Raw genomic sequence first — 27,864 nt, 5'->3', positions numbered from 1 at the left:
TTGCAAGCAAAACAAAGGAAAGCTTGCTACTAAAAAAATTTTTTTACATAGTTTTCCCTCCGTTACGGTAATTTTTATATTAGTGACAATTATCGTTGTTTCACTGTCGTAGGGTTAGACTTTGTGACGTGAGAGTTCTAATTGCGGTTTTTTTCTTTTTTTACACATTGTGTCCCCCCAGGTCACTAATGGGGGGGTGGGGTCGGGGGGGGGGGGGGGCATTTTAACTTTCTCTTTTTTGCTGCCTTTTTCTGTAACTGGGGCTGTATAATCAACATCAGGCTAAGCGGAGATCACTCCACACAGAGAACTAAATGATCCTGAAGTCTTTCTTTTTCTTCTTAGTTGCTATGACTTCTAGTATATTTTCTATCTGCTATGAGCTTGTATGTGTTCTTTCTTGAAATACACAGTCCAGTCATATTAACGTGACCGCCAACTACTTTTTACCTCAACGTTACATAACCAATGGTAGAAGGCACGTGTCATTGGCCATCTGGGTGCACTCATCACTGTGGAAGGCACGATGGATCAACACAAGTATGCCTCTATCCTTTCTGATCATGTTCACCCCTACATGTGAATTGTTTTTCCTCAGGATGATGGCATCTACCAGCAGGATAATGCGACGTGTCATAAAGCTCGCAGTGTACGTGCGTGGTTGGAGGAGCACCAGTATGAGTTTACCGTACTCCCTTGGCCAGCAAATTCCCCGGACTTGAACCCAATTGAGAATCTTTGGGACCACCTCGATCGGGTTGTTTGTGCCATGTATGCTCAATCGCATAACCAAGCGCAGCTGGCCACGGCACTGGAGTCGGCATGGCTCAACATCCCAGTGAACATCATCACAACATCCCCTCTCTTCCTGCACATCTCGCAGAGGTCTGCTTTGCCAAAGGTGGTTATTCTATATTTTGACAGGTGGTCACATTAATGTGACTGGACTGTGTATATTACTGCATTATCCATGCTGCTGTAACACCCTGAATTTCCACATGGTGGGACTATTAAAGGATCATCTTATCTTATACATTAACAGTGGTGTAACTACCGCCATAGCAGCGGAGGCAGCTGCCACAGGGCCCGGGACATTAGGGGCCCGGTGACAGCTGCTACCGCTGCTATCATTATACTCGGGGGTCTTTTCGGACCCCCAAGTATCATGATTGGTGGACCGGGAGAGGTAAGAAACATAAAAAACATGTTACCTCTCCACGATCCTGCCAGACCTTCTTCCTGACGTCTCTGACGTCACATGACCCGGCCTACGAACCGGGTCATGTGACGTCTGACGTCATTGTACAAGGACAGCAGCGGAGAGAGAAGACTGCGTAGGAGCCGGGGGACAGGTAAGTAACAGTAGTTTTTTATGTTTTTATTTCCCCGGGTCTCCGATTATTATACTCTGGGGTCTGTGTGCAGGGGCCACTATTGGAGATAATACTGTTTGCAGGGGCCACTATGGGGGATAATACTGTGTGTAGGGGCCACTATGGGGAATAATACTGTGTGCAGGGGTCACTATGGGGGATAATACTGTGTGCAGGGGCCACTATGGGGGATAATACTGTGTGCAGGGGTCACTATGGGGGATAATATTGTGTGCAGGGGCCACTATGGGGGATAATACTGTGTGCAGGGGCCACTATTGGGGATAATACTGTGTGCAGGGGCCACTATGGGGGATAATACTGTGTGCAGGGGCCACAATGGGGTATAATACTGTGTGCAGGGGCCACTATGGGACATAATACTGTATGCAGGGGACACTAATGGAGATAATACTGTGTGCAGGGGCCACTATGGGACATAATACTGTGTGCAGGGACCACTATGGGACATAATACTGTGTGCAGGGGCCACTATGGGGGATAATACTGTGTGCAGGGGCCACTATGGGGCATAATACTGTGTGCAGGGGCCACTATGGGGGATAATAGAACGCGCAGAAATGTGTAGGAGGGGGTCGGTCGAGGTCTTCGGCATCGGTGTCGGTCTGGGGGGTCCCATGTCAAAAGTTCGCCACGGGGCCCCGCCATTCCTAGTTACGCCACTGTACATTAGTATACATATAAAATCAATGGAGAGTCTGGAAACAATTAATCACCATTACTTTTATACCATCTTTTCTTGCATTTTAATTAAAACTGAGAAATCTTCTGTATGTGTCCCAGGAGATTGGTCTTTTGGAAAGTTGTGCACATCTTTCATAAAACAATCTTTACATGCGGATTTTGAAAAGAGAAGTAGATTTTTAAGTAAAATAAAGCACATCTATGTCTGGAAGTGTCTGCAATCTGACTTTCTGTCTGTAAAAGAGTAAGAAAAATGAATATAAAGGTTCAGGGAAATTGAAAGCTTAGAGTTTAATTATAGGGTAGAATAATAGATGGTGACAAAGAAGGTTATTGGTCTTACCTAGTGACTCTGATTTACACCACAAAAAGCGTAAGACATGGAATGTGACTGACGGATTCTAAAGTTATTGCTCTACAAGGTGCTTTCTCTTTAGGGTACATCGATCCGGCCCTGTTTATCACAAATAGCTGCAGTTTTGGAATACGTTTTTTTTTGGCTGCAGTTTTTATTGCTGAAGGACATGGAAAACCACGCCATCCAATAATGGGATCGATCCCACAAAAATGGAGGAACGAGTGCTGGTCCAGTAAAATGTCTTCACTACGCTTTTCCGGCAAACAGTGCCCTTTTTCAAGTGTATAACATTCAAAAAGACACTGTTTTGCTTGAAACGCGTAGTGTGTTATGCTTCAATAAAGACATTTTTTCTGGACCAGCGCTGGTTCCTCCGCTTTTGTGGGATTTATCCTATCATTGGATTTCTGTGACGTGAGACTCAAACCATATAAAGGAAGTGCCCACCTGCTCCTAGAGTCCGGATTCCCATTGGGAAATGCCTTTTATGCATTTACAGTAGTTGTGAGCTTATCACAACTTTGCATCTTCTTTTACACTAATGATTTCCGTAACAATATCACGCTATTGGCGCTCGCCACTGATTTTTTTTTTCTTTTTCAGTAAGGTAAATGGAAAAACAAGCAGCCATTTGTGGTAGGAAAATTATACAATTTTTGGCCGCTTATTAAAGGGATTGTCTCTCACATTGTTGATACTGATGACTTATCTACAGATCTTGTGCAAGCAGTAGAAGGTTCCATCTTTTAGTGTACTAGTTGCATCAGACTAGTGCAGTTTAATTCCCATTCACTTCAATGGAAGTCTATCACCAGAACCTGCAGGTAGATAGGTTAGGGTCAATCCAATCAAACAGTGTTTTCGGGACCTCTGTTCCTGAGATATCACTGTTTTTGTCAATAGGCAATTGAGCTCTTTGGAACATTGAAGGTGTTGCCATTGCTCCAGTGAGATAAACGGCAACTCCCTCATTGCTCAAGAACTCATTTGTATATTGGAAAAAAATAGGAATGTCTGGGGTCACACGGTGGCTCAGTGGTTAGCACTGCAGCCTTGCAGCACTGGGTCCTGGTGTTCAAATCCCACCAAGGGCAAAAAGCCATCTGCAAGGAGTTTGTATGTTCTCCCTGTGTTTGCATGGATTTCCATCCCATATTCCAAAAAGACTGATAGGGGAAAAAAATGTACATTGTGAGCCCTATGTGGGGCTCATGATCTACATAAAAAAAATAAATAAAATAGGAATGTCTTAGTAATGGGGCACCAAGTCCCAAAAGGAAAATATTGTTTGATTCATGTTACATAGTTACATAGTAGATGAGGTTGGATGAAGACATCAGTCCATCAAGTCCAACCTATAACCCTACAGTGTTGAAGGCAAAAAAACCCATGAGACTCATGCCATTTGCCCCATTTTAGGGGAAAAATTATTTTCCGACTCCAATCTGGCAGTTGGTATAAAAACCCTGGATCAACGTGTCCTTTAAATCTAGAGTCCCTAACCTGTGGCTGGTTTGATCTGCTGGGCTCTGGTGGAACACCCCCTTCAAATAGAAGCAGAGTTGCAGTACACCATCGCTACTGCTATACAATAGACAATAGGGAACATTTACTAAATGTGGAAATCTTACAATGGCTAATTTCCTATTTACTTGTCTATATTGTTGGCATATTTACTATTGGGGCACATATTATTTAGTATTTACCTTGTATTCTGTCTGAACCAAAAATCTGCCTAAAATGTGGTTTCTATTGTAAATATAGACTCTTTTGAATTGGGGCCTGAATTTATCACATTAGGCATCACTTTGAAAATGTCCAAACTATTAAAATATAAAAAGTTTTACTCTATATGTTGAACTAGCTGGTACCCGCGACTTCGTCTGCGGTGATTGTAGAAGTGGGTATATACAGGCGCGGATAAGGTTTTCGTACTGTGTATAAGGTATGGGATATGAAATGTAAGTTTGTATCTTGTGTTTGCTGTAATTCAGAGAATACGTGAGACTTTTGTGTTGAAGTTAATTTGTATTTGAGCTGCTATATATACGGTGTTGTGAGAAACTTTACATAGTGACTTTGGGACAGAAGTATTTGAAGTTAACCCTTTCCCGCCGATGGCATTTTTTGATTTTCGTTTTTGACTCCCCTCCTTCTAAACCCCATAACTTTTTTATTTCTCCGCTCCCAGAGCCATATGAGGTCTTAATTTTTCCTGGGACAAATTTTTCTTCATGATGCCACCATTAATTATTCTATATAATGTACTGGGAAGCAGGGAAAAAATTCTGAATGGGGTGGATTTGAAGAAAAAATGCATTTCTGCGACTTTCTTACGGGCTTTGGTTTTACGGCGTTCACTGTGCAACCAAAATGACATGTCCCCTGTATTCTGTGTTTCGTTACGATTCCGGGATACCAAATTTATATGGTTTTATTTAAATTTTGACCCCTTAAAAAAAATCCAAAACTGTGTTAAAATATTATTTTTTGAAAAGTCGCCATATTCCGACAGCCGTAACTTTTTTATACGTGCGTGTACAGGGATGTATAGGGTGTCTTTTTTTGCAGGACCGGGTGTACTTTGTAGTTCTACCATTTTCAGGAAATGTTATTGCTTTGATCACTTTTTATTCAAATTTTTATCAGAATCAAAACAGTGAAAAAATGGCAGTTTGGCACTTTTGACCATTTTTCCCACTACGGCGTTTACCGAACAGGAAAAATATTTGTATAGCTTTGTAGAGCGGGCGATTTTGGACGCGGGGATACCTAACATGTATGTGTTTCACAGGTTTTAACTACTTTTACATGTGTTCTAGGGAAAGGGGGGTGATTTGAATTTTTAATCCTTTTTATTTTTTTTTTATATTTTTTTTACTTTTTTTAAACTTTTTTTTTGCATTTATTAGACCGCCTAGGGGTAATGACATGGGTGGGCGGTGTCGCGGATTGTCAGAGCGGTGGGGGTCGGCAAACATGGCTGCTCCGGAACGTTAAAGAGAGCCTCCTGGAGTATCGTTAAGGTGAGGGGCAAAGTGGTAAAGTATATGTATATGAGATTGTGTGGGGTTAGGGGTGAGGCTGTAGAGGGCAATATAAATTTTGTGGCTTGCTATGGTCCAAAGTGTGTGAGATTGCAGAGATGGTGGTGTGAGTTTGGGTTTTGTGGGGGTCCTGGCACAAACGTATGTGCGCTATTGTGACGAAAAGTAGCCTATTGTTTAATCGGGTGTATTAACTATGTTTGTGGAAGATTTCAGCCAAATCGGTGGAGCGGTTTTTACGTGATTGAGGAACAAACATCCGAACATTCAAACATCCAAACACACAAACCCACAAACTCACAAACTTTCACATTTATAATATTAATAGGATACCATAGCTGGATAAAACTCCAAATACACATCATTCTTTTTGTCCATTGATTTCCATTGCTTTCCATCTCTCCCCCTCCCCCCAAAAAAAACAAACAAACAAAAAAACCACACGTCTTTATATGGCTCTATCAATGTGAAAATTACAAAGTTATTATATATAGTGGCGTGAAAGGGTTATTTCAGTGGTCTGGATTTGAATTTGTTAGGGGTCTGAATGTATTTCTTTGCATGGAATGCATGGAAAGGGATCTAATCTGTGGTCTGAAATAATTTAGGGGTCTGGTCTGGGATCTGAATTTAATTAGGGATCTTGTATCCTACTAATAAAATTTGTGTGTTTGGATGTTTGTGTGTTTGGATGTTTGTTCCTCAAACACGCAAAAAACGGCTGAACGGATTTGCATGAAATTTGCCACATACATAGATAGGAACCCCGATTAAAACATAGGCTACTTTTTATCCTGGTAAATGATGTCACTACACAACCGCAGTGAAGGAATTTAGGTTCACACAACACTAAAGGACCTGTGATGACATCATCCCAGGTCCTTGAGCCATTCTAGGATAGGATCATGCTAGGCAGTGGGCGGAGCTACACACTATTTTGTGGGCGGAGCTATATAGGATGAAGCTGGACAGTGTGAAAGCTGAAGAAAATGGAGTCTTATGGAAGATCAGTAGACTACAGAACATGCAGGATGTGTGTGGGCAAGAGGAGTATATCGGGTGTAGAGTTTCAGTGAGTATGACAGGGAATGTGTTGTTCTGCCTCTGATGGGGGAGGGGAGAGAACTTTGGCACATTTCAGCAACATCCGTTCAGCCCTTTGTAGCTGCTCAGACAGTCACATAACAAAACCGCTGTAATCACAATTGCCTAATGTAGCAGAGCTTACACAGTGCTGTAGCACACCTCTGTAGGCTCTCCACATGCAAACATGTACATACAGCTGGGTATCCTACGCTTATACAGTGTTGTAGCAGAGCCGAGACGTGGGAGCAGGCTGATCGAACTCTGGCACATTTCAGCAACATCCGTTCAGCCTTTTGTTAACACAGAAGCTGCTCAGACAGTCACATAACCAAACACCTGTAATCACAATTGCCCGATGTAGCAGAGTTTAGGCAGCGCTGTAACACACTTCTATAGGCTCTCCATATACAAACATGTACATACAGCTGGGTATTCTACGTATATGCAGCGATGTAGCAGAGCTGAGACGCGGGAGCAGGCTGCTCGAACAAATTTCTGCAACATCCATTTAGCCATTTTCACCACAGAAGCTGCTCAGAAACTGACATAAGAACACCCCTATAACCAAAATGGCCATATGTAGCAGAGCTTAGGCGGTGCTGTAGCACAGCTGAGTACGCTCTCCATATGCAGAGATGTACATACAACTTAATATGCTGCGCATATGCTGTCAAGTAGCAGAGCCGAGACGTGAGAGCAGGCGGATCATCCATAACAGCAATTGGCTAAATATAAGCGGCTCGGCGCCAACACCAACCCGCAGATGAAGTCGCGGGCATATGCTAGTGGAGTCTAACTTAATTTAGGAGTCTAGTCTGGGGTCTAACTTAATGTTTGGGTCTGAATTTATTGAGGGGTGTGGTCTTGGGTGTGAATTTATTTAGGGGTCTTGTATGGGGTCTAATTTAATATAGGGGTCTAGTCTGGGGTCTGAATTAATGTTTGGGGTCTAAATTTATTGAGGGGTCGGGTCTGGGATTTGGATTTATTTAGGGGTTTAGTCCAGGGTCTGCATTGAATTAGAGATCTGGTTAGGGTTCTGAATTGGACATCACCTGTAAATTTCTAACTTGTCTGTTTCAATACTTAAGTTAATGTACATATCTAGGAATCATTAGTGTCTTATAAGCAGACTTCCTACAATTCTGAGTCCAGAAGAGGTATGTCTGTTTAGTGTAGGGTCTCATGTGAATTACCGGTAATTCCACTTGTTGGGACAGATGGGCTTTTACTGTTTGTTCAAGTATTTTCAACTAAGAACCTCTAATTTATATGGATAAATAATTGATAATAATTGCATTTTCAACTCCACTTTCTATGATAAAAAATAAAATAGATTTATTCACCAAGTAAACCCTATGTAAAGGTTAGAACCATATCTTGTGCTTTCAATAGAACCCATCACCTTCCCCAAAGTGTCTGTTATAGTAAATACTTGCTTTCCCCAGAAATAACAATTCAGGAACATCTTTTCTTATAACTTTCTGTTGTTCCTTTCCTATGTTATTCCTACAGAAATACATGATTAAACTGACAAGGTAACTGAGAGTTACCAGTTGGAGGCGTGTCCTGAGACACTGTCCAATCAGTGCTACTAGTTTCAGGGTGTTTGTGGACACACCCCTTTGACAAGCGGGATTCATCCAGGTGTCCATTCATTCATTTCTAAGAGGAATAACATAACAGTACAACACAGAGTTATTGAAACTGATGCTCTAGAATTGTTAATTCACAGGGAGCGGAGTTATTTACTAGAGATGAGCGAGTAGTGTTCGATCGAGTAGGTGTTCGATCAAATACTACGATATTCGAAATACTCGTACTCGATCGAACACTACTAGCTGTTCGAAGTTTAAGGTTCGATGCAGAACCAGCGTTGACTGGCAGAATGCTATACATTCTGCCAATCAATGCTGGTTCTTCTCTTACCTTTAGAAGTCTTCTCTGTGCAGCGTCCCCGCGGCGTCTTCCGGCTGGAATTCACTCTGCCTACGCATCCGGCCTAGGCAGAGCCGACCGCGCATGCGCAGTCAGCTCTGCTCAGGCGTTGTGCCGGGTAGAGCCCACTGCGCATGCGCAGTCGGCTCTGCCTAGGCCCCGATGTCTAGGCAGAGTGAATTCCAGCCGGAAGAAGACGTGGGGACGCTGCGCCGGGAGAAGACTTCAAGAAGGATCCAGCCCGACTGTCACTCGTGGACTTGGTAAGTATAATTTTATCGAATTTTGCGTACCCCTGAAACGAGCATTTCCCCCCCATAGACTATAATGGGGTTCGAAATCCGTTTGAACAGTCGAACAGTGTGCGGCTGTTCGAATCGGATTTCGAACCTCGGACATTTTAGTGTTCGCTCATCTCTATTATTTACTAAAATAGACATGTCAGGGGAAGTGAGAGGCCCCCTTTAAAGGTAAAGTGTCACCAAAAAATGACCCACTTTATAAAATAAATAAATAAATGAATATAATAATAATAATAATAATAATAATAATAATAATAATAATAATAATAATGTTTTATGTTTAAAGAATATTGGGTGTTTAAAAAAAAATCCATGTTATTATCTATATTTTAAAAAGAAAATCCTAAAAACCCTGCAGTTCTCACTTTAGCCACTAAGTCAAAAAATATGCTGAGACTTCCTTTTTTCTGTAGGAATTTTTTTTTTGCAGTTCCCCTGACTTAGCACATTGATGATCATGGTTATCATGTATATATAAACAGTCCAGTCCTATTAATGTGACTACCGCCTACTTTTGACGTCAACATTAAATAACCAATCGCAGAAGACATGTGTCATCAGCCATCTGGGTGCACTCATCATTTTGGAAGGCACGATGGATCAACACAAGTATGCATCTAACCTTGCGGACCATGTTCACCCCTACATGCAAATTGTTTTTCCTCAGGATGATGGCATCTACCAGCAGGACAACGCGACATGTCATAAAGCTCGCAGTGAACGTGTGTGGTTCGAGGAGCACCAGGATGAGTTTAACGTACTCCCTTGGCCAGCAAATTCCCCAGACTTGAACCCAATCGACAATCTGTGGGACCACCTCAATCGGGTTGTTTGCGCCATGGATGCTCAGCCACGTAACCTAGCACAGCTGGCCACGGCACTGGAGTCGGCATGGCTCAACATCCCAGTGATCATCATCACAACATCCCCTCTCTTCCTGCACGTCTCGCAGCGGTCCGCTCTGCCAAAGGTGGTTATTCTGGATTTTGACAGGTGGTCACATTAATGTGACTGGACTGTGTAGATAAGATAATAGGTAATTTAGCAGTTCATCTACTCCCCTCTGTGTACAGGTCGCAAAAAATTAAGCCCTAAACCTCCAGTGTGCTGTGATAAACCTTTGTTCTGGCTTACAGAAGAATTATCCTCCATTAAAATACCCGTACGTACCATAAATAATGGTCAATATATTGACTTAAAAAAGAATTTTGCTTGAATGTTCACACTGCAGAGCCATAAAACCTAATGTTGTGATAAAGAGGATTGACAAGTTCTCATCCCTGAATCTATATTCTGGCTCTATTATAATACAATAGCTGGTAATACAATGTACTGTGCAGATATCTATGTCCTCTGATGATAGATCTAATATGGAATCTAGAGGTCAATTACAATTGTCCAGAAACTGGGCTAGAATAAGGAATTGCTTGAAAGTGAATTATGTGCATACAGTCGGGAAGGAAAGACAGTGAAGGGAGGAGAGAGGGAGATATCTACAAGGGATGATCCAGAACCTAATAGGGTTGTCACAGATGAATTATTAAGATAGTAGAATCAGAGGGATGAAGCGTCTACTTACAAAAGTGTTACATTGCTTGACACGTACGGGACTGCTTCTAAATTGGCCTCTACACACTCCAGCTCAGTGTCTTTGCACTCACAAATGTCTGGGAACTGCGTGAGACCTAGAAGCAATTGACAGTAATGACATTCACTAAATGGTCCACTGAGTTGTACAAAATAGGCATAAAAAACTACTTTTTGTATCGGCACATGCAACTTATGGATACATTTATTAGAGTATTGTTAGGACGATGAGTGTATGGTAAAGGAATCGCCATAAAAGCTCTTAGTTATTATGACATTTGTGTTAGTATTAGGCTTTGTGTGTTACTTTTAGCACCAGTATGCTCTCTACTGTCAGGTGGGTGGACCCTGACTTTCTGCTCCAGTCCAGAACCACCCATCTGGCAGTAGTGAACTTAATTAGCATATTGGGTGCGGAACCTAAATTGCTCAGGCACAATGAGAGCTGGAGAAAAAATTCTAACTGTATCGGAAACAGTGGAGCAGCACCTATTGACGGATTTAACAAGATGGAGTTGGCGGAGGGGGGTGAAAGGTCCTCATTATATATACCCCGACATGCCCTAATTTTCATATAACTTATTGCCATGACAATTCGGCCCTGGAGTACAAGAATGCCCAAAAGGTCCCTCGTCTTCATTAAGGGACACTGGTACTGTAAATGACGTGATATTTGGGGACCCTGTTACAGAATCAGCACTTGGGCTCAGTAGCTTCACTTTCCACATCTGCTTTCCTTCCCAAATTATTCCAGCAGATGTTTCACAATCACAAGCTATCACTTGGTAACAGGATAAGTGTCGGAACACTGGGGGTCCCAAATATCGTAAGAACAGGTGTCTTATGTTATGGAATGGAGCTGTGCTGTGCGTGTATCCTGCTACTCCATTTATATCTATAGAAGTGATAAAGCCAACATCAAAATCGACCTCCCCCCATTGCCTCTCCAACCTATCACGATAGGAGGTTGTGAGGGGTTGCTAGGACAGCCAGGAGGCCGGACCACTTTTTACTTGTTTCACCAGGGGACTTTAAGCTAACTCAGATCTGAAATGTATTGTAATACATAGTACATCGCACAGTAGTTTATTAGCCATGGGGGTGGTAACACTGCAATACCTCTGCTGTATATCAGGTGTTGTTACCACCCACTTGACTGATACAGCCTCATTTGCATAAATACTAAAAGAACTTATATCTTTGTAGTGGCTGAATGGATACTCACATTTAATGCATAGACATGACACCACCTTGCTACTACCTTTTGCCGACAGGTTAGAGCATACCTGCTGCTGGCCAGAACTATTGTGAATTTTTTGTATAGACCATGTGGTCCAATAGGAATTACTGTATTATGTTCTGCAATACTATGTATTACAATACATTGCAGAGGCACAAATTCATGTATTTTGCTCACCTCGCTTTCGCAAAAAAAAAATAACAATAAAAAGTGATCAGAGAATCATCCATACCGAACATTGGTACCAATAAAAAAATACAACTTGTCCCGCAAATAAAGAGCCCTGATATATCTCCATCAACATTTCAGTAAAAAAGTTAATGGCATCAGAATAAGGTGACCCTAGGAAAATGGTTTATGATGATTCATTTGTAAAAGCGATAAAATGTAATAAAAACCAACATGAATCTGGTATCGCTGTAACCATAAGGACTCACCGGACAAAGCTGCCATGTCATTGATAATGAAGAGTGAACACCGTAAAAACAAAATGCAAAAAATAATGATAGAAATGTGTGTTATTTCACATGGACCCACAAAAACGTAAATAAAAGCTAATCAAAACATTATATGCACCCCAAAATGGTGGCAAAGGAAAGTGCAACTCATCATGCAAAGAATAAGTCCTCAGATAGTTTGTAGAAAGAAAAATAAAAAAGTTATGAATTTTGGAAGACAGAGAGGGAAAATATGACAAAAGTCACCAAGAATGAACATACAAACTACCCTGTGTTCTTAAAGGGTTAAAAATGGCCTTTCTTGGGGTCTGAAAAGCCCAGTGTCACCCTGAGCATTTTATTTGAGTTCTGGTCAGCTATTCCAAAGATATAAGGCCTTTTAGTAATGATGCAAGTTAAGGTTTACTAGCCAAAGGGGTTGTAACACTGTGATATATCTGGGGGCGGGGTCTCTATGAGCTGTATGTATTTGAGTTCAGTTCAGCTATTCAAAAGATATAAGGCCTTTTAGTAATAATGCAAATTAGAACTTAGTAGGCCAAAGGGGGTTGTAACACTGTGATATCTCTGGGGGCAGGGTCTCTGTGAGCTGTATGCCAATGTGTTGTTACCACCCACTTGGCTGATACAGCCTAATTTGCATATGTTTGCAGTAACTGAAAGGATACTCATATTTAATGCAGAGATATGACACCACCTTGCATGACATGACACCTATCGCAGACCTGCTGGTGGCCAGAATTATTGTGAATTTTTTGTATAGACCATGTGGTCACCATTCCCCCAAAAAATTGGTGCTCCTGGAAAAAAAGAAGCGACATGCTTATTCTTCAGGCTGTTTCGCCTCGCGATTCGGCCTGAAAATACTCCTTCCTCCGGACTAGGCCCATTCATTGGGCCTAATCCGGAGCAGATTGCGCCGCTGGAGGCCGTGCAGTGCACTGGCTTTCAGTCACGGCTAAAATCAAAAATCTCCATGTGAACTTAAACTCAGCTTTGAAGTTTATGGTAACTTTTGACAAACTACAACGTTGCCTGGCAAGATAATATTTGCTAACAAGAGGACAACTGACAGCCGAGCATATACATAGGGATATAAAACTAGTCTATATCGCAGGCTGTCATTTCCCTGGACACTCTTCTCTGTCTGAACTGCAAATATTGGATCAACAGCTCAATCTTATATGTTGAGTTGAAATTTTCAGTATATTACAATCATGTTGGAAGCGACAGCCTACAATAGAAAACAATGGAAGGAGTACCATAGGTACCGGCTGTTCCTATCTTGTAGCCTATACATAATTGAGTAGGGTCTATAATACGGTAAATGTGTCCTCATATGGTCCGTTCATACATTGGGGCAGATTTATTAAGACTGGATAGCAGCAGCTCAGAATAAGAAGACCAGGCATAGCTGGGGCGACTTTACTATGCCAGGGGTGGAGCATAGTGCCATGATTTAGGCGCAACTCATCCAGCTGTTACTTACAGAAGTACTCCGATGACTCTGCTATAGTAGGCCTCATCACTAACGGAGACGACCGGGAGTTCAGAGACTTAAACCGGGACTTTGTTGAATGGTGCCAGCGGAACCAGCTCAGGATTAATGCTGGGAAGACCAAGGAGATGGTGGTGGACTTTAGTAAGTGGAGAAGTCCCCCGAATCTAGTGGACATCCAGGGGACAGGCTTAGAGATAGTCAAGACCTATAAGTACCTGGGTGTGATTCTCAATAATAAACTGGACTGGGCTGATCACCTGGATGTGCTGCACAGAAAGGGCCACAGCAGACTCTACCTGCTCAGGAGGCTGAGGGCCTTTGGAGTCCAGGGGACACTTCTTAGGGCCTTTTTCAACTCTGTGGTAGCATCAACCATTTTTTTTGGAGTGGCCTGTTGGGGGAGCAGCATACCAGCCAGGGACAGAAATAGACTTGAAAGGCTGGTTAGAAGGGCCAGCTCTGTCCTGGACCCAGTACAGGTGGTGGTGATACTGTCCGTGGTGAGCTCCATGCTGGAGAACAACTCCCACCCCATGTGTGAGACAGTGATAGCACTGGGCAGTACTGTCAGTGACCGACTGCTTCACCCCAAGTGTGAGAAGAAGCGCTATCGGAGATCCTTCCTCCCAACCGCGGTCAGGCTGTATAATCTACATCAGGTTAAGCAGAGATCACTCCGCACAGAGAAATAAATGATCCGGAGTCTTTCTTTTTCTTTTAAGTTACTATGACTCCTTGTATATTTCTATCTGCTATTCTGAGCTTGTATGTTTTCTTTATTGTAATATATTACTGTATTATCTATGCTGCTGTAACACACCGAATTTCCCCATGGTGGGACTATTAACCCCTTCCTGACATCCGCTGTAATAGTACGGCGCATCTCGGGTGTGTAACTATGGCGACCACCCGGGAGCCGGGCAGCCGCCATAGCCGCCAGGTGTGATCGGAGGCATTAACCCCTCCAGCGCCACGGTCAAAGGTGCCGGAGCCACCATTTTGCCGGTGATTTCCGGCTCCTGGAGCATGCTCCAAGGCCGACGTCACATTGGCATGACAGCCGGGAGCCTTTACAAGGCTCCCAGGCTTGTCTGCAATCTCTTTCTTTTGCAGGCTGGTCTATGCAGCCTGCAAAAGAAAGGATGATTTTTTGCAATGCATTGCAATGCATTAGCATTGTAATGCATTGCATTAGTGATCAGACCCCTTGGGGTTCAACACCCCTAGGGGGTCTAATAAATGCGAAAAAAATAAATAAATAAAAAAAAGTAAAAAAAAAAAAATTTCTCCTGCTTCCCAGTACATTCTACAGAATAATTAATGCTGGCATCATGAAGAAAAATTTGCCTCGCAAAAATTAAGACCTCATATGGCTCTGGGAGCATAAAAAAGTTATGGGGTTTAGAAGGAGGGGAGTCAAAAACGAAAAACGAAAATCAAAAAATGCCATCGGCGGGAAAGGGTTAAAGGATTATCTTATGTTATTTTATGATGGGGACACAGCTTATCAAACAAGCAGAAGGGTTTTATTTTGCTCTTTTGCAGCCCTTTCAGTCAAGGTAAGTGAGTATTGCATTGTAAGGGATTTATGTGCTCAGTGGTGTATGGGGTGATGTGTGATGGGTGTACAATGGTACCAATGAATGTGTCTAGTGTGTAAGTAACTGAAATATGCACTTTGATTTTTGATGTATGCATGCATGTAACATGTAGTGTGTGATGTACAGGGGCACACCTTCCATGAGGCAATATGATTCAATGGCCTCAGGTGGCACCTAATGGAATAAACTGGGGGCGGAATTTTTTATTAATCGGCAATAATAATAATAATAATTATTATTATTGCAGTAATTAGCTGCCGATACTTTTTACTTGCTTGTCAACACTGCTTTCCTGGCCGCTCTCCGCTGCCGCCTCTAGGTGGCACTACACTTACACTGAAGAACACTAGGATGCTATGCCAAAAAAATACTATGTGGGGGCCAAATAAGAGGATTTTTTGATCAGCAAATGGGGGTGTTTGTCATAATTAGGGGGGGGGGGGGGGGGAGGGCACATAATGCAACCAAAGATAGCTAGGTGGGTATCTATCTTTACTTTGGGGTGAGTGTGCTCTGGTAATGCATACATCTATAGTGCCAGTAGTATATGTCATACATGCATCTACATGTATCAGCACATGGGGGAAATCTATTAAGAGTGGTATTTTGTTTTTACTAGCATGAGAAGGCTCCGGCCCCTTAATAACTTTGTCTAGCCAAGTACAGGTCCACCTTGATCCCCATCCTGCTCTGCCCAATGTCTTACAAAGTATGTGTTACACAAGGGCTGTGGTTCCCTTTAGCTGGACTTGCACTCCCTTTAATTGGAATAGTGGATGCCCTTCAGCATACCTCCCAACTTTTGAAGAACTCAAAGAGGGACAAAATGTGAGGCACACGTAGCGCGCCGCGGCAAATTTAGCCCCGCCCACTTTTGTATTGACTCCGCCCACTCGTTAATTTTTCATGTGCCCGCACACAGTATAATCCTCCTACAGTCACCCATAAATTATATGTCCCCCCTCTATCTCTCCCCCAGTTTCATATACACCCTTCATATGCCCCCAGTTTCATGTCCCTCTTCCATCTCTTCCCCCAGATTCATGTCCCTCCATCTCTGCCCCCAGATTCATGTCCCCCATCTCTGCCCCCAGATTCATGTCCCCACATCTCTGCCCCCAGTTTCATGTCCTCTCCATCTCTGCCCCCAGATTCATGTCCCCCACCTCTTCCCCCAGATTCATGTCCCCCCATCTCTGCCCCCAGTTTCATGTCCACTCCATCTCTGCCCCCAGATTCATGTCCCTCCATCTCTGCCCCCAGATTCATGTCCCTCCATATCTGCCCCCAGATTCATGTCCCCACATCTCTGCCCCCAGATTCCTGTCCCTCCATCTCTGCCCCCAGATTCATGTCCCTCCATTTCTGCCCCCAGATTCATGTCCTCTCCATCTCTGCCCCCAGATTCATGTCCCCACATCTCTGCCCCCAGTGTCATGCCGTCCTCTCCTTCATCTGCCCCCAGATTCACGTTCCACCTCCACATTAAACTTACCTTCTCCTCCGCTCCCTCGCCGCTCTCTGCACGCCTCTCTCGCTGACACATCCGGCTGAAGGAAGGAGCTGACACAGGTCAGCTCCTTGCTTCGCCGCTGCCCGCCTCTCTCTGCATCGAACTTTTACATTCGAACAGCGAGTGGTACTCGATCGAGTACGAGTATTTCGAATACCGTCGTATTCGATTGAATACCTACTCGATCGAGTACTACTCGCTCATCTTTAATCACTACATAAAGTCCTGTTTTGGATCCTGATCAGCAACTTTTATTGCGCCATAAGGGTTCTCTATTAACTTTAATTAAAGTAAAAAAACAGTGACAGTAAGGCAAAGGGAATGCCTGAAACATGTTCTACTACTTCCTTACTACTGTATGTGAAATGAAATAAGGATAGCTGGCAGTTCTAATTCTTTATGTTAAGTTCACATCTGTACCACTGTGTCCATGGAGGACCAGAACAATGGACATACAGACTGCTAAAAACAGCACACACTAATAGTGCTTGGCAGACTCTCTTGACTGTAGTGAGATCCATTGGGCGACTGTTCTTTTACCCTTAAACTGCCGGTCTTGCAGCACTTTACAGCACTCCATGCTTCTTCAATCCAAATTTAGAAACTACTCTGTCAATCACTGGCCACAGCGGAGACCCACCTTAACCCTGGGCTTGGATGAATGACCTATCCTGTATGTAAGGAGTCAGAAAGGATCAAAAAGTAGAGGTCAGCATTGAGACGGGAGATAGCAGTCATTACTTCTTTCATATTTTCAATCTATTCTGAGTCTTTTTTTTCTTATTCTGCAGTGAAAAACCCCTTTAATTTCCCTGAAATCTCACTTGATATCCCAGCGGGAAAGTCAATCCTTCCATATGTTATCCAGTACAGAGATCTGGTAGTATTTATTCTCTCCCCAATGACAAACATTAGTTGCTCTCATAAGAAAAGTGACAAAAAGATAATTCCAATAAATGTTATTGGGTATTTTTGTTAATTCTATATCACTACCAGTAGGTGGCAGCAGCAAAGCAGTGATACATAATGTCCTGTAATAATGAGCTAAAGCCAAATGGTTTATCTTGTTAGCTTCTGCATAGGTACTAGAGATCATAAGGATTTCTTTGTACACAGAACACAAACGTTCCACTAAGGGGACGCTCACATTACCATTATAAATGTCCATTCAGGATGGGGCCCCACAGGATGGAAACACGTGGCGGAAATGCCAGGGGAAAAATCACATTGTTTTACAGTAAGTGCAAAGTGGATGGGATTCTAGCAAATCCTATGCCTAATTTGTGGTTAAAAACCGCAGTGCCGACACACTGAGATTTCCAAAACCGGCATGGTTTTGGAAATCGCAGCATGTCAATCATATCTACGGAAACACCGGTGGTTTTCCCATAGATATAATTGTAACAAAGTCCACAGAGAAAAACTCTGCAAACTTTCTGTTTAAAGCGCTCCGGGAAGAACCATGATGCGTTGCCGCCGCGGTTTTTCCTGCAGTGATTTATTTCTGCGGGACATCCGTTCTGGGGCCTCAGGGTTTTTTTCAAGGCTATATAAAATAATGAGCTATCCTTTGGTTGGTTATTAATATAAAACCTTGCATAATCCTCTGCCGCTAAGTATAATTGCAGGTAGCAGAGCTTTACTATACAATGGAGTAAAACGCATTATAAAAGTCTTCCTACAGTTTGTGAAGGTAAGACCATAGAGAACAGACTCACATATATGGATGCAGCAAAGTTTACTTGACACTTAATGTGTTAACTATGCAAACCTCCCAAACGTCCGGATTTAGCAGAACAGTCCCAGATTCTGGGTCCTGTTCTGCTGTCCTGGTCAACAGGAGTTATGGCCCGGTAGCAACTCATCTGCATCCAGAGGATGCAAATGAGTTAAATACAATGGTGATGCAGGAGCCATCCTCAGACAGCTCTCTCTGCACCACTGTGCTCCTTGGGTGCTTAAAGGGGTTGTCCCATCACAAGGATCCTATCTATACTGCTTGTTAATGTGGATGTAAGACTTTTCCTAAATACATTGCTTCAGCAAAACTGCTTTGTTTGTCCACTATCTTACTTTATTCAATTCATTGTTGACACAGCCCTTGACTTATCTGCTCAAAAGTCAAGTGATGTATCTGCTGCTCTCAGGGGGGAGGGAGGAGGGGCTAAGTGCACGGGAGCGAGCCTGTGTCTCTAGCTATTCCTGTGTCTACACCACGTGACCTAGGTCCTGCTATCAGATAGGGGAAAGGAGCTGCTTTCATTTCTGAACTCGTCTTCTGTTCTCCCAGTTATCAGGCTAGCTAATTCTTTTTTGTTCATTATGGCACAGACAGGCAGTCTCTGTATGTAACACAGAATGGAGTTGCTCCTTCCTGTACTTCATAGTCCAATATTGTGCATATAGTGTTTGAGGACCTTTGATGACATCACAGGCCCTTCAGCCGCACCATAGGATCACGCTATGTGGTGTGCGGAGCTACACGCTAATTTGGGGGCGGAGCTAAACGGCAGGTTGCATGTGAAACCCTGCCCACCAAATGATGCAAGAAACCAGGACGAAAGAAGATTTTACAGCAGTGAAAACTGGTGAGTATGCAACGTGGGAATACCCCTTTAAGTCTTGGGAGCTGTAGGCAAGATGTGATGATGTCACTCACATTGTGCAGGGCAACAAGGAGAGGTGAGTTTTTGTGTTTTACTATGTTGAACTATGGGGGCAGATGAAGGAGGGGCATTAAACTGGGGACAGATGAAGGGGGAAATTAAACTGGAGGCAGATGAAGGGGGACATTAAATAGAAGACAGATGAAGGTCTGAAATTAAACTGGAGGCAGATTGGAGGACGGGCATTAAACTGGGGCAGATGAAGGGGGGACATGAAACTAGGGGGTCGCTGGACAGGGATACTAAAATGGGGGCAATTTGGAAGGGGACATTAACTGGGGGCATCTGGAGGAGGACATTAAAATGTGGGGGTAGCAGTTACCTCCACAGTTTAATGTCCCTCTCCAGCTGCCCCAGTTTAATTTAACCTTACAGCTGCCTCCCCAGTTTAATGCTCCCCTTCATCTCCCCTAGTGTAATGCCACCTCCACCTCCCCCTAGTTTAATGTCCCCTTTCCATCTGCTCCCAGTTTAGTGTCCCTCTTCATCTGCCTCCAGTTTATTGTCCCCCCTTCATCTTACCAGTTTATTGTCCCCCCTTCATCCAGCCCTCTGGATCTGTGGTTTGGGGATACATGACAATAGTGGGAAAATTTAAAAATGGTTGACCAAAAGTTGATATTGATGGCCTATTCTTAAGATTGGTCATCAATTTCAGTTGGGGGAGGAACAGCACCTGTTACTCTCCACTCCTCCTTTTAATGCAACTCCCATTCACTTCAATAGACATTGGGCAGCATGGCATGGCCACTACATCTGAACCCCACCAAACTGGTAATGATGAACTATCCTAAGGATATCCTATCAATATCAAATCTTGGACAACCCCTTTAAGGAAATTTTACTGTTTAGCTATATCAAAAAAGAAATAATAATAATAATAATAATAATAATAATAATAATTATTATTATTATTATTATTATTATTTCAGTGCTAAGTAAAAAAGAAAAAAAATGACCAAAAAATGCCGCAGTGATCCGAACCAGAATCTTCTTCTCTTTTAGTTTTTTTTTTTTTTTTTTAACAAACTATAGATCTTCAGTACCTTGTCGGCCAAACCAGAAGCTACCAAGGCAGCTGAGGAATCCCAAGAATGATTGATGATCTTTAACAAGTCTATTAGGTCAGAGCATATTATTGTATCCACCTATCGCTCTTTATAGTAAAAGATTCTGAAAGAAAGTTCCCTTACCGTTCCCTTACACTCATACAATGCCGATTGTTTCCGAAATAACTAAAGGCAATTGACTCATGATAATAGATTTGCCCTCAGTAAATGTTCCTGTAACCCGGTGTTCCCATGTTGTCAGACATGATCGTACCCGCATGCAGTCAGCAAACACTAGCCTGGTGTGACCTAATACAAACAGCCATTCATTACTTTTATATACAGCTTCATTCACTATAAAAAGAAAGAATTTCTGAAATCACATGAATTATCCTCTCTTTGCATTTTCCTTTCTTCAAAGATATTTCGAGATGAAACACCCTGGCCGAAGGCCTAAGAATAGGAACACTAGCGTGATCGTATGTCATACCGAATGATCTGATCTGATGATAAATTATATTGAGGAAACACATTAAGGTGAAGGCCCCGGGTTTAGGAAAAACAGCTTTTTTTTTTTGTTGCTGTGTGTTTTTGAGACAAAATCAGGAGTGGCTTGAATAGGGAATGGGACATATAAAGGAAGTTCTTAGGGTAAGTTCACACAATGTATTTTGGTCAGGATTTTGAGGCCGTATTTGTCTCAAAATCCTGACCAAAAAGGTAGTTCCCTTTGAAATCAATGGGAGCCGCTCAAGATCTTTTTCCGGGAGCCAGCTTGTTCCGGCTCCCGGAAAAAGAAGCAAGATGCTCATTCTTCAGGCTGTTTCAGCCTGAAGACACTCCTTTCTCCTGACTAGACCCATTCATTGGGCCTAATCCGAAGCGGAGTGTGCGGCTGGATGCCAGTGCAATGCACCGGCTTTCAGTCGCGGCTCCCCGGCTTTTGGTCTGGAACATGAGGTGGCCTCTGTCTCAGGTTTCCGGTCCAAAATACTCCATCTGAACTTACCCTTATACTTCTCCCTTCTGTCAAATCTACTAATGGCTTTCGCAAAAATAAAAAAAATGCAGCAAAATCTGTAACATAAAAAAAGCAGATCCAAGATGTGGAAATGTAGCATTTTAGATAAGCACCATGGCTTCTTCAGTGCTTCCAACGCATTGTGTCGTACATTGTATGGTGTATACAATACTGTGCTTGGTATTGCCTCTCAGTTTCATTTACTTGAATGGGACTGAGCTGCAAACATGAAGAATAGCATTGTACACAGTGTAGAAGACAGACCCAGCCAGCCCCATTAAAGTCATACTAACATAGTAATATAATAGATGAGGTTGGAAGTAATGAGGTTGGCATTGGTGTGTTGGAGATTCATCTTGGACAGAATAAAATGGTCACGCCGAGCATCATGACGTCACTGGGAAGGCTGCGAGAGAGTGCCAGGTGCGATGAGTAGGCCAAAAAGAAGTGAGGGGAGGTGAGTATCAATGTTTTATATTTTGTTACATATCCCCCACCTATTATATTCTGCAGAGACCCCAGGGTGCAAAAATGTCACTTCCGGTTCTATCTGAACTTGTTCAACCTGAAACAAATCAAATCTGAAACAAAATTTATCTTGAAAGGTTCGCGCACTCTATTCACACCAATATACAGGATCATTAACAAATCACTGACCAGTGGTGCCACCAAATCACAAAATGGAGGTTCTGAGCTCCTCAGTTAGGCCTCACTGCGTAACTGCAGCATCCCAGAGTGCTCCGGTTTATATTGCCTTTGTCTTTTGTGCCTCTGGGTTATGTTTGTCTGTCTTGTCTATATCTTCTATGGTATATGTGATTTGTTTGCAGTTTTCCCCCTCCCAAGACCAAGGCTGGGGCAGTTGAATCCTGGAAGACTACAACCCTCATTTAGAAGCTGCTTGTTGTCACCTGATCAGTTGCTGAAGTGAAGCGTTGGGGGGCATTCACACTTACATCCTTGTCCGCCCGCCGGGTCTCCATCCTATTTCCCAGAGAAATTGCATAGGAGACAGCTTCCCGGCAGTCGGTTTTAAAATCTATTCGTTTGATGGACACCTATTCATACAGACACCTGCAGTTTACTTTTAAAACACATTCAAATGACGGACCGCCAGCAAGCCATCCCCTATCCAGTTTTTCCGGGGATTAGAAGGGAAACTCCTGGGCGGACAGCAGATACTAGTGTGAAAGCCCCCTAAGGTTATCATTATATGCGGTAATTCTGTAACTTCATGTCATTGCAAACTGTCTTTTAGCTAATGTTTCTGGAACGTTCACTGTATATGCCGCTCCAAAGTCTTCCCGCTGTCAGCGTCGCATTTATGGCCAGAACCTGCATTGTTCTCAATCTTTGACAACTGAAGATTATGCAGATCTGTGAAAGCAGAGTCTTCATTCCTCGCCAACTTCTGTCCTACAATGACTTTCAAGTTGCAATTTTTGAGAATTTCACAGTACAGAGACCCTTTCAATTGACCTAATCCATCTCTCAGGACACAACGGTGAGGAAATCTCCCAACATGTCTGACCAGACCAATCACACATCAGTTGATATCAATTCTATGAAATCTTTCTCTTGATGGGAAGAATCAAATAATGAAGGAACATGCTGGGCCCGGAACAAGATTGGCATTAGTAAAATGTAAGGATCGGGCAGGACATTGTACCACAGCACCGGCAGGTTCAATGACCTTTAAAGATCTATATGCAGATGTGTCACTTAAAGTGCCAGCCACATTATATATATATATATATATATATATATATAGGGTATGCCTTGCCTTGGCTTGTTACTCTAGTCTGATTGTTCCTCTAGATTTAGTTCTGGCTGACTACGGCTACACTTCTGTATTTTAATAATCCAAATCCATTTCCGGGTTTCATTTCAACCACACTCTTTATCATTTCATATCGATACTATTGTACCAGGAAAGCCACTACCAGAGGTCATTTGAGGACCTCAAGCTGATGTTTCCCTTAAAGGTGTAAGGCTATGCATTTCCAGAATTTCACTCCTGTCTTCACCATGCTATAGAGGTTCGGTACTACACATTAAACTAACCACTTTCCCTTCTTTTTAGTACCCTCATGTATTATCCAGAGTAGTGAGCAGCTAAAGAGAATGTACAGTATCTGACTCTGGAGGAATCCATAAATTATATGAGTTCAATGGACACTGGGCAACGCTTTACCTCACCTGTTGTGGCACTGCAGGGTAATTGAACATACCCTTCCAGGTCCCTCCCTAATGTACACTACCCAAAATCAGGACTTCCTATGGTGAACTTAAAAACAGGAAATCCAGAAGTCCTCAGTTTTGTGCGACCACTGGAAAGGAACATTCGCCACCACTTCCTTGCCAGTGACCGCTGCGGCTGCTGATTGGGCTTAGCAGTAACGGAAGGTTAAAGACTTCCGACATCAATGCACAAGCATGGAACAAAATGGACAAGTAGGTATGCTTTATTTTTAATTTTACACCTCCCTGACCTCCACTGGGGTTCCTCAAATTCCTCAACAGTCTCTTTAAGAAGCAATTTGAGACAAGGAGGCCGATTGATGAGGATCATCATGAAAAAGAGGTTCCCATGTGCCTCATACGAATGGAGAAGCAGATTGTAGTTCATTCATCTCTAGAGGACTACGGTAGAGAGGCTGTTCTAGCAATCCTATAGGGAGGATTTTCTCAGTCTAAAAACCTCAATAGCTTCTTTATAGAGACAGTAGTGAGATATACAGATATGACTCTGTATGTCAGTACCTTAGACGTGTAAAAAAAAAATATATATATATTTTTGTCCCTGCAAAGAAGAACATTGTTGAGGATTGCACAGTGAGAAAATCCTCTTTCTAGTAAGAGGTAACTGTGTCTTGTCTCACTATTTTGTTACCCTGCACACCAGAAGCCCTGGGTTTAAGACCCAACAGAGACATGTTATAAAAATTGTCTGAAATTTTTAGAAGCTTCTCAGGAGACGTGTGAAGGGAAGCATTTCTTGTTTGGTGAGAGAAAAGCTTCCCGTCAAGAAAGAAGAGGCAAAAAAGTCATGTAAGATGCTGATGTTTTTAATGACGATATGACACAAAAGTTTTTATACTGCAAAAAGCTATTATTTGGGGGAAACACATTTTTGCTTGACAATCCCTTCAATCCCTTACTGGCCAAGGACGTAACACTATGTCCTGGCCGCCAATAGCTTAATGACCAGGGATGTACTATTCAGGAGTGGATGTTACCTGTAACCCTACCCCTGGCTAAACTCCAATCGGATTTAACTTCTTAGATGCCACGGTTAAACATGACTGCGGCATCTAAGGGGTTCCACCATAATAGCCCTAATGTGGTAAGATTGGGGGTGCCAATATGTATTTTTAGCTCAGGGGTTTGAACAATGAACCTGGTTGCCAGGAGCCCACACACCCATGCAGTGTCACTCCTTTCCTTCCATGCACTGCTGTGTGCCCAAACTTCAGTTTACACCCACATGTCCGGTATTTCAGTGCCCGGGAAGAAATTGTATAAAAAATTGTGAGATGCATTTTCCTCTCTACCCCCTTGTGAATTCCCTAATTCTAGGGCTGATGATGCTATGGTATCCAAGTGTGATGACCACAAATGACCACTGAGGTTCAGTCACAGCTCTCAGAGATCAAGACGTTTTGATGTGAACTAGGAACCTATCTATAAAACATAGTGTAGAACTCTGTCATGGCTCCTAGGAACCTATCTATAATACATAGTGTAGAATACTGTCCGGGCTCCTAGGAACCTATCTATAACACATAGTGTAGAACACTGTCAGGGCTCCTAGGAACCTATCTATAAAACATAGTGTAGAACACTGTCAGGACTCCTAGGAACCTATCTATAAAACATAGTGTAGAACTCTGTCAGGGCTCCTAGGAACCTATCTAAAAAACATAGTGTATAACACTGTCAGAGCTCCTAGGAACCTATCTATAAAACATAGTGTAGAACACTGTCAGGACTCCTAGGAACCTATCTATAAAACATAGTGTAGAACACTGTCAGGGCTCCTAGGAACCTATCTATAAGACATAGTGTAGAACACTGTCAGGGCTCCTAGGAACCTATCTATAAAACATAGTGTAGAACACTCTCAGGACTCCTAGGAACCTATCTATAAAACATAGTGTAGAATACTGTCAGGGCTCCTAGGAACCTATCTATAAAACATAGTGTAGACCACTGTCAGGGCTCCTAGGATCCTATCTATAAAACATAGTGTAAAACACTGTCAGGGCTCCTAGGAACCTATCTATAAAGCATAGTGTAGAACACTGTCCGGGCTCCTAGGAACATATCTATAAAATGTAATGTAGAACACTGTCAGGGCTCCTAGGAACCTATCTATAAAACATAGTGTATAACACTGTCAGGGCTCCTAGGAACCTATCTATAAAACATAGTGTAGAACACTGTCAGGGCTCCTAGGAACCCATCTATAAAACATAGTGTACAACACTGTCCGGGCTCCTAGGAACATATCTATAAAATGTAATGTAGAACACTGTCAGGGCTCCTAGGAACCTATCTATAAAACATAGTGTATAACACTGTCAGGGCTCCTAGGAACCTATCTATAAAACATAGTGTAGAACACTGTCAGGGCTCCTAGGAACCCATCTATAAAACATAGTGTAAAACACTGTCCGGGCTCCTAGGAACATATCTATAAAATGTAATGTAGAACACTGTCAGGGATCCTAGGAACAATATGTTCAGGCTAGACTAGAGGACGCAGTTGAATAATGGTTGTTTTATGAGACTTCCCGCAAATCTTACAGAGGTCTTTAAAAAGAAACTTAGGGAGATTTTAGTCTCAGCTCAGCGATATTGAATTATAGGGAAAATGGAATATCTGTTCATTATATTGCACAAACCTAAAACTGCGACATTCTACATGCTGCCAGTGGTTCATAAAGATTTGTATAATCCACCCAAAAGACCAATTGCGGCAGGAATTGGGAGCCTGTGAAAGAAAGTATGTGGGAGGTATATACTGAGTTTATTTGCTCCCTTAATAATAATAATTTATTCAACATTCACCTTATCTATAACTTTTGTGATAAAAGTGATAATTTCTTAGATCTATGTTTGACCTAGGCAAGCAATCAGGCGTGTCCTACACTATACCAAAACAAACAGCAACCAATAGTCTACTACTTATAGTAATGTTCAACCGCAACATTTGAGGGGCCAATTTAAGAGCATAAAGTGAAATTGTACTAACATAGTGGACTTTAAGTGAAAATGCCTTGGAACTGATACAGCGTTTTTGAAACCAAGGATATCTAAAACAACATAACCAGGATAATATTTGAAGATTCATTACAATATTCTATAATCAGTGGAATCAGAGACCATTGATACCTGCAATAACACTTATGATGACTAGACGTCATTCCACCCACCCAGAATTTGAATAGGAGTACATGTTCATTAGGATTTTTTGGGACTCCATGGTGTTGAGTAGAAGGGACTCATGATGTAGGATTTCGATACAATTCAGACAAATATACATGGGAAGTGACCCTACCTCAGCCTCCTTGAGATTACAAATGGATTTGCAATCTGAATACTGTTATACCTAATGGAATCAATGAAAAACTTCTTTTTGCAATTTTTTTTTGGGGGTAAAGGTGCCTTGGTTTTGAATTTATAATTATTTAATATATATTTATTTTGGATGTTTATGACATCCCCACATGACTACTAAGACCCAATTACGGGACTGAATAGCGATCTGGAGGCTGAAGAAGATGATTGACAACCTGGAAAGAAGACCAGAATGCCAGAGCATGCCACAGTTGAGTAAAAGTTAGTATATTTTTTTATTTTTTACATGCCTCCTCTAACCTCAATTTTTTACAATTTGAGGCCTGAAGACCCCAGAGTATGGTAGTCAACTTTCCTATACTAACCATATAACTGTTTTACATAGCTATATGGTGGAACCCAATCTCCTTTGCTTGACTCAAGGTCATATAGTCTGACCCTATTCTCTGGTATTGTTATTGAAAGGATAAAGCTCTGTCTGATTTGCTTAAGACACTAATGGTGACCACAATTATTAATTTATATTAGGTTGATGATTGAATAAACAAAAAAAAATTACTGTCCAGTGAATGATTGTTATGCAGATCCAGCCATACACATTTAGTCCATATTGGATGTTGGTCATTCAAACTGGCCATACAGATGTGTCCTCCTCACTAGAGATGAGTGAACAGTAAAATGTTCGAGGTTCGATATTCGTTTCGAGTAGCCGCTCAATATTCGACTACTCAAATTGAATATCGAATCCTATTATAGTCTATGGGGGGAAAATGCTCATTTCAGGGGTAGGCAACATTCGATCAAATTACACTTACCAAGTCCACGAGTGAGGGTCG

At 42.3% G+C, this 27,864-nt stretch overlaps 1 protein-coding gene across 1 annotated transcript in view; it reads right to left on the bottom strand.

The window, feature by feature from the left end:
* The window catches only part of RXFP2 (relaxin family peptide receptor 2), a 228,236-nt gene that overhangs the window by 45,365 nt on the left and 155,007 nt on the right, over window positions 1-27,864 (bottom strand). Inside the window, exon 5 of the mRNA XM_075263147.1 lies at window positions 10,389-10,494. Coding sequence (XP_075119248.1) covers window positions 10,389-10,494 — 106 coding nt within the window. The remainder of the gene's footprint in view (window positions 1-10,388; window positions 10,495-27,864) is intronic.

This window comes from Leptodactylus fuscus, chromosome 2, assembly GCF_031893055.1.
Source record: "Leptodactylus fuscus isolate aLepFus1 chromosome 2, aLepFus1.hap2, whole genome shotgun sequence".
NCBI classification, from domain to species: Eukaryota; Metazoa; Chordata; class Amphibia; order Anura; family Leptodactylidae; genus Leptodactylus; species Leptodactylus fuscus.
The sequence above is the reverse complement of the archived record's forward strand: the minus strand, read 5'-3'. Positions and strand labels throughout refer to the sequence as shown.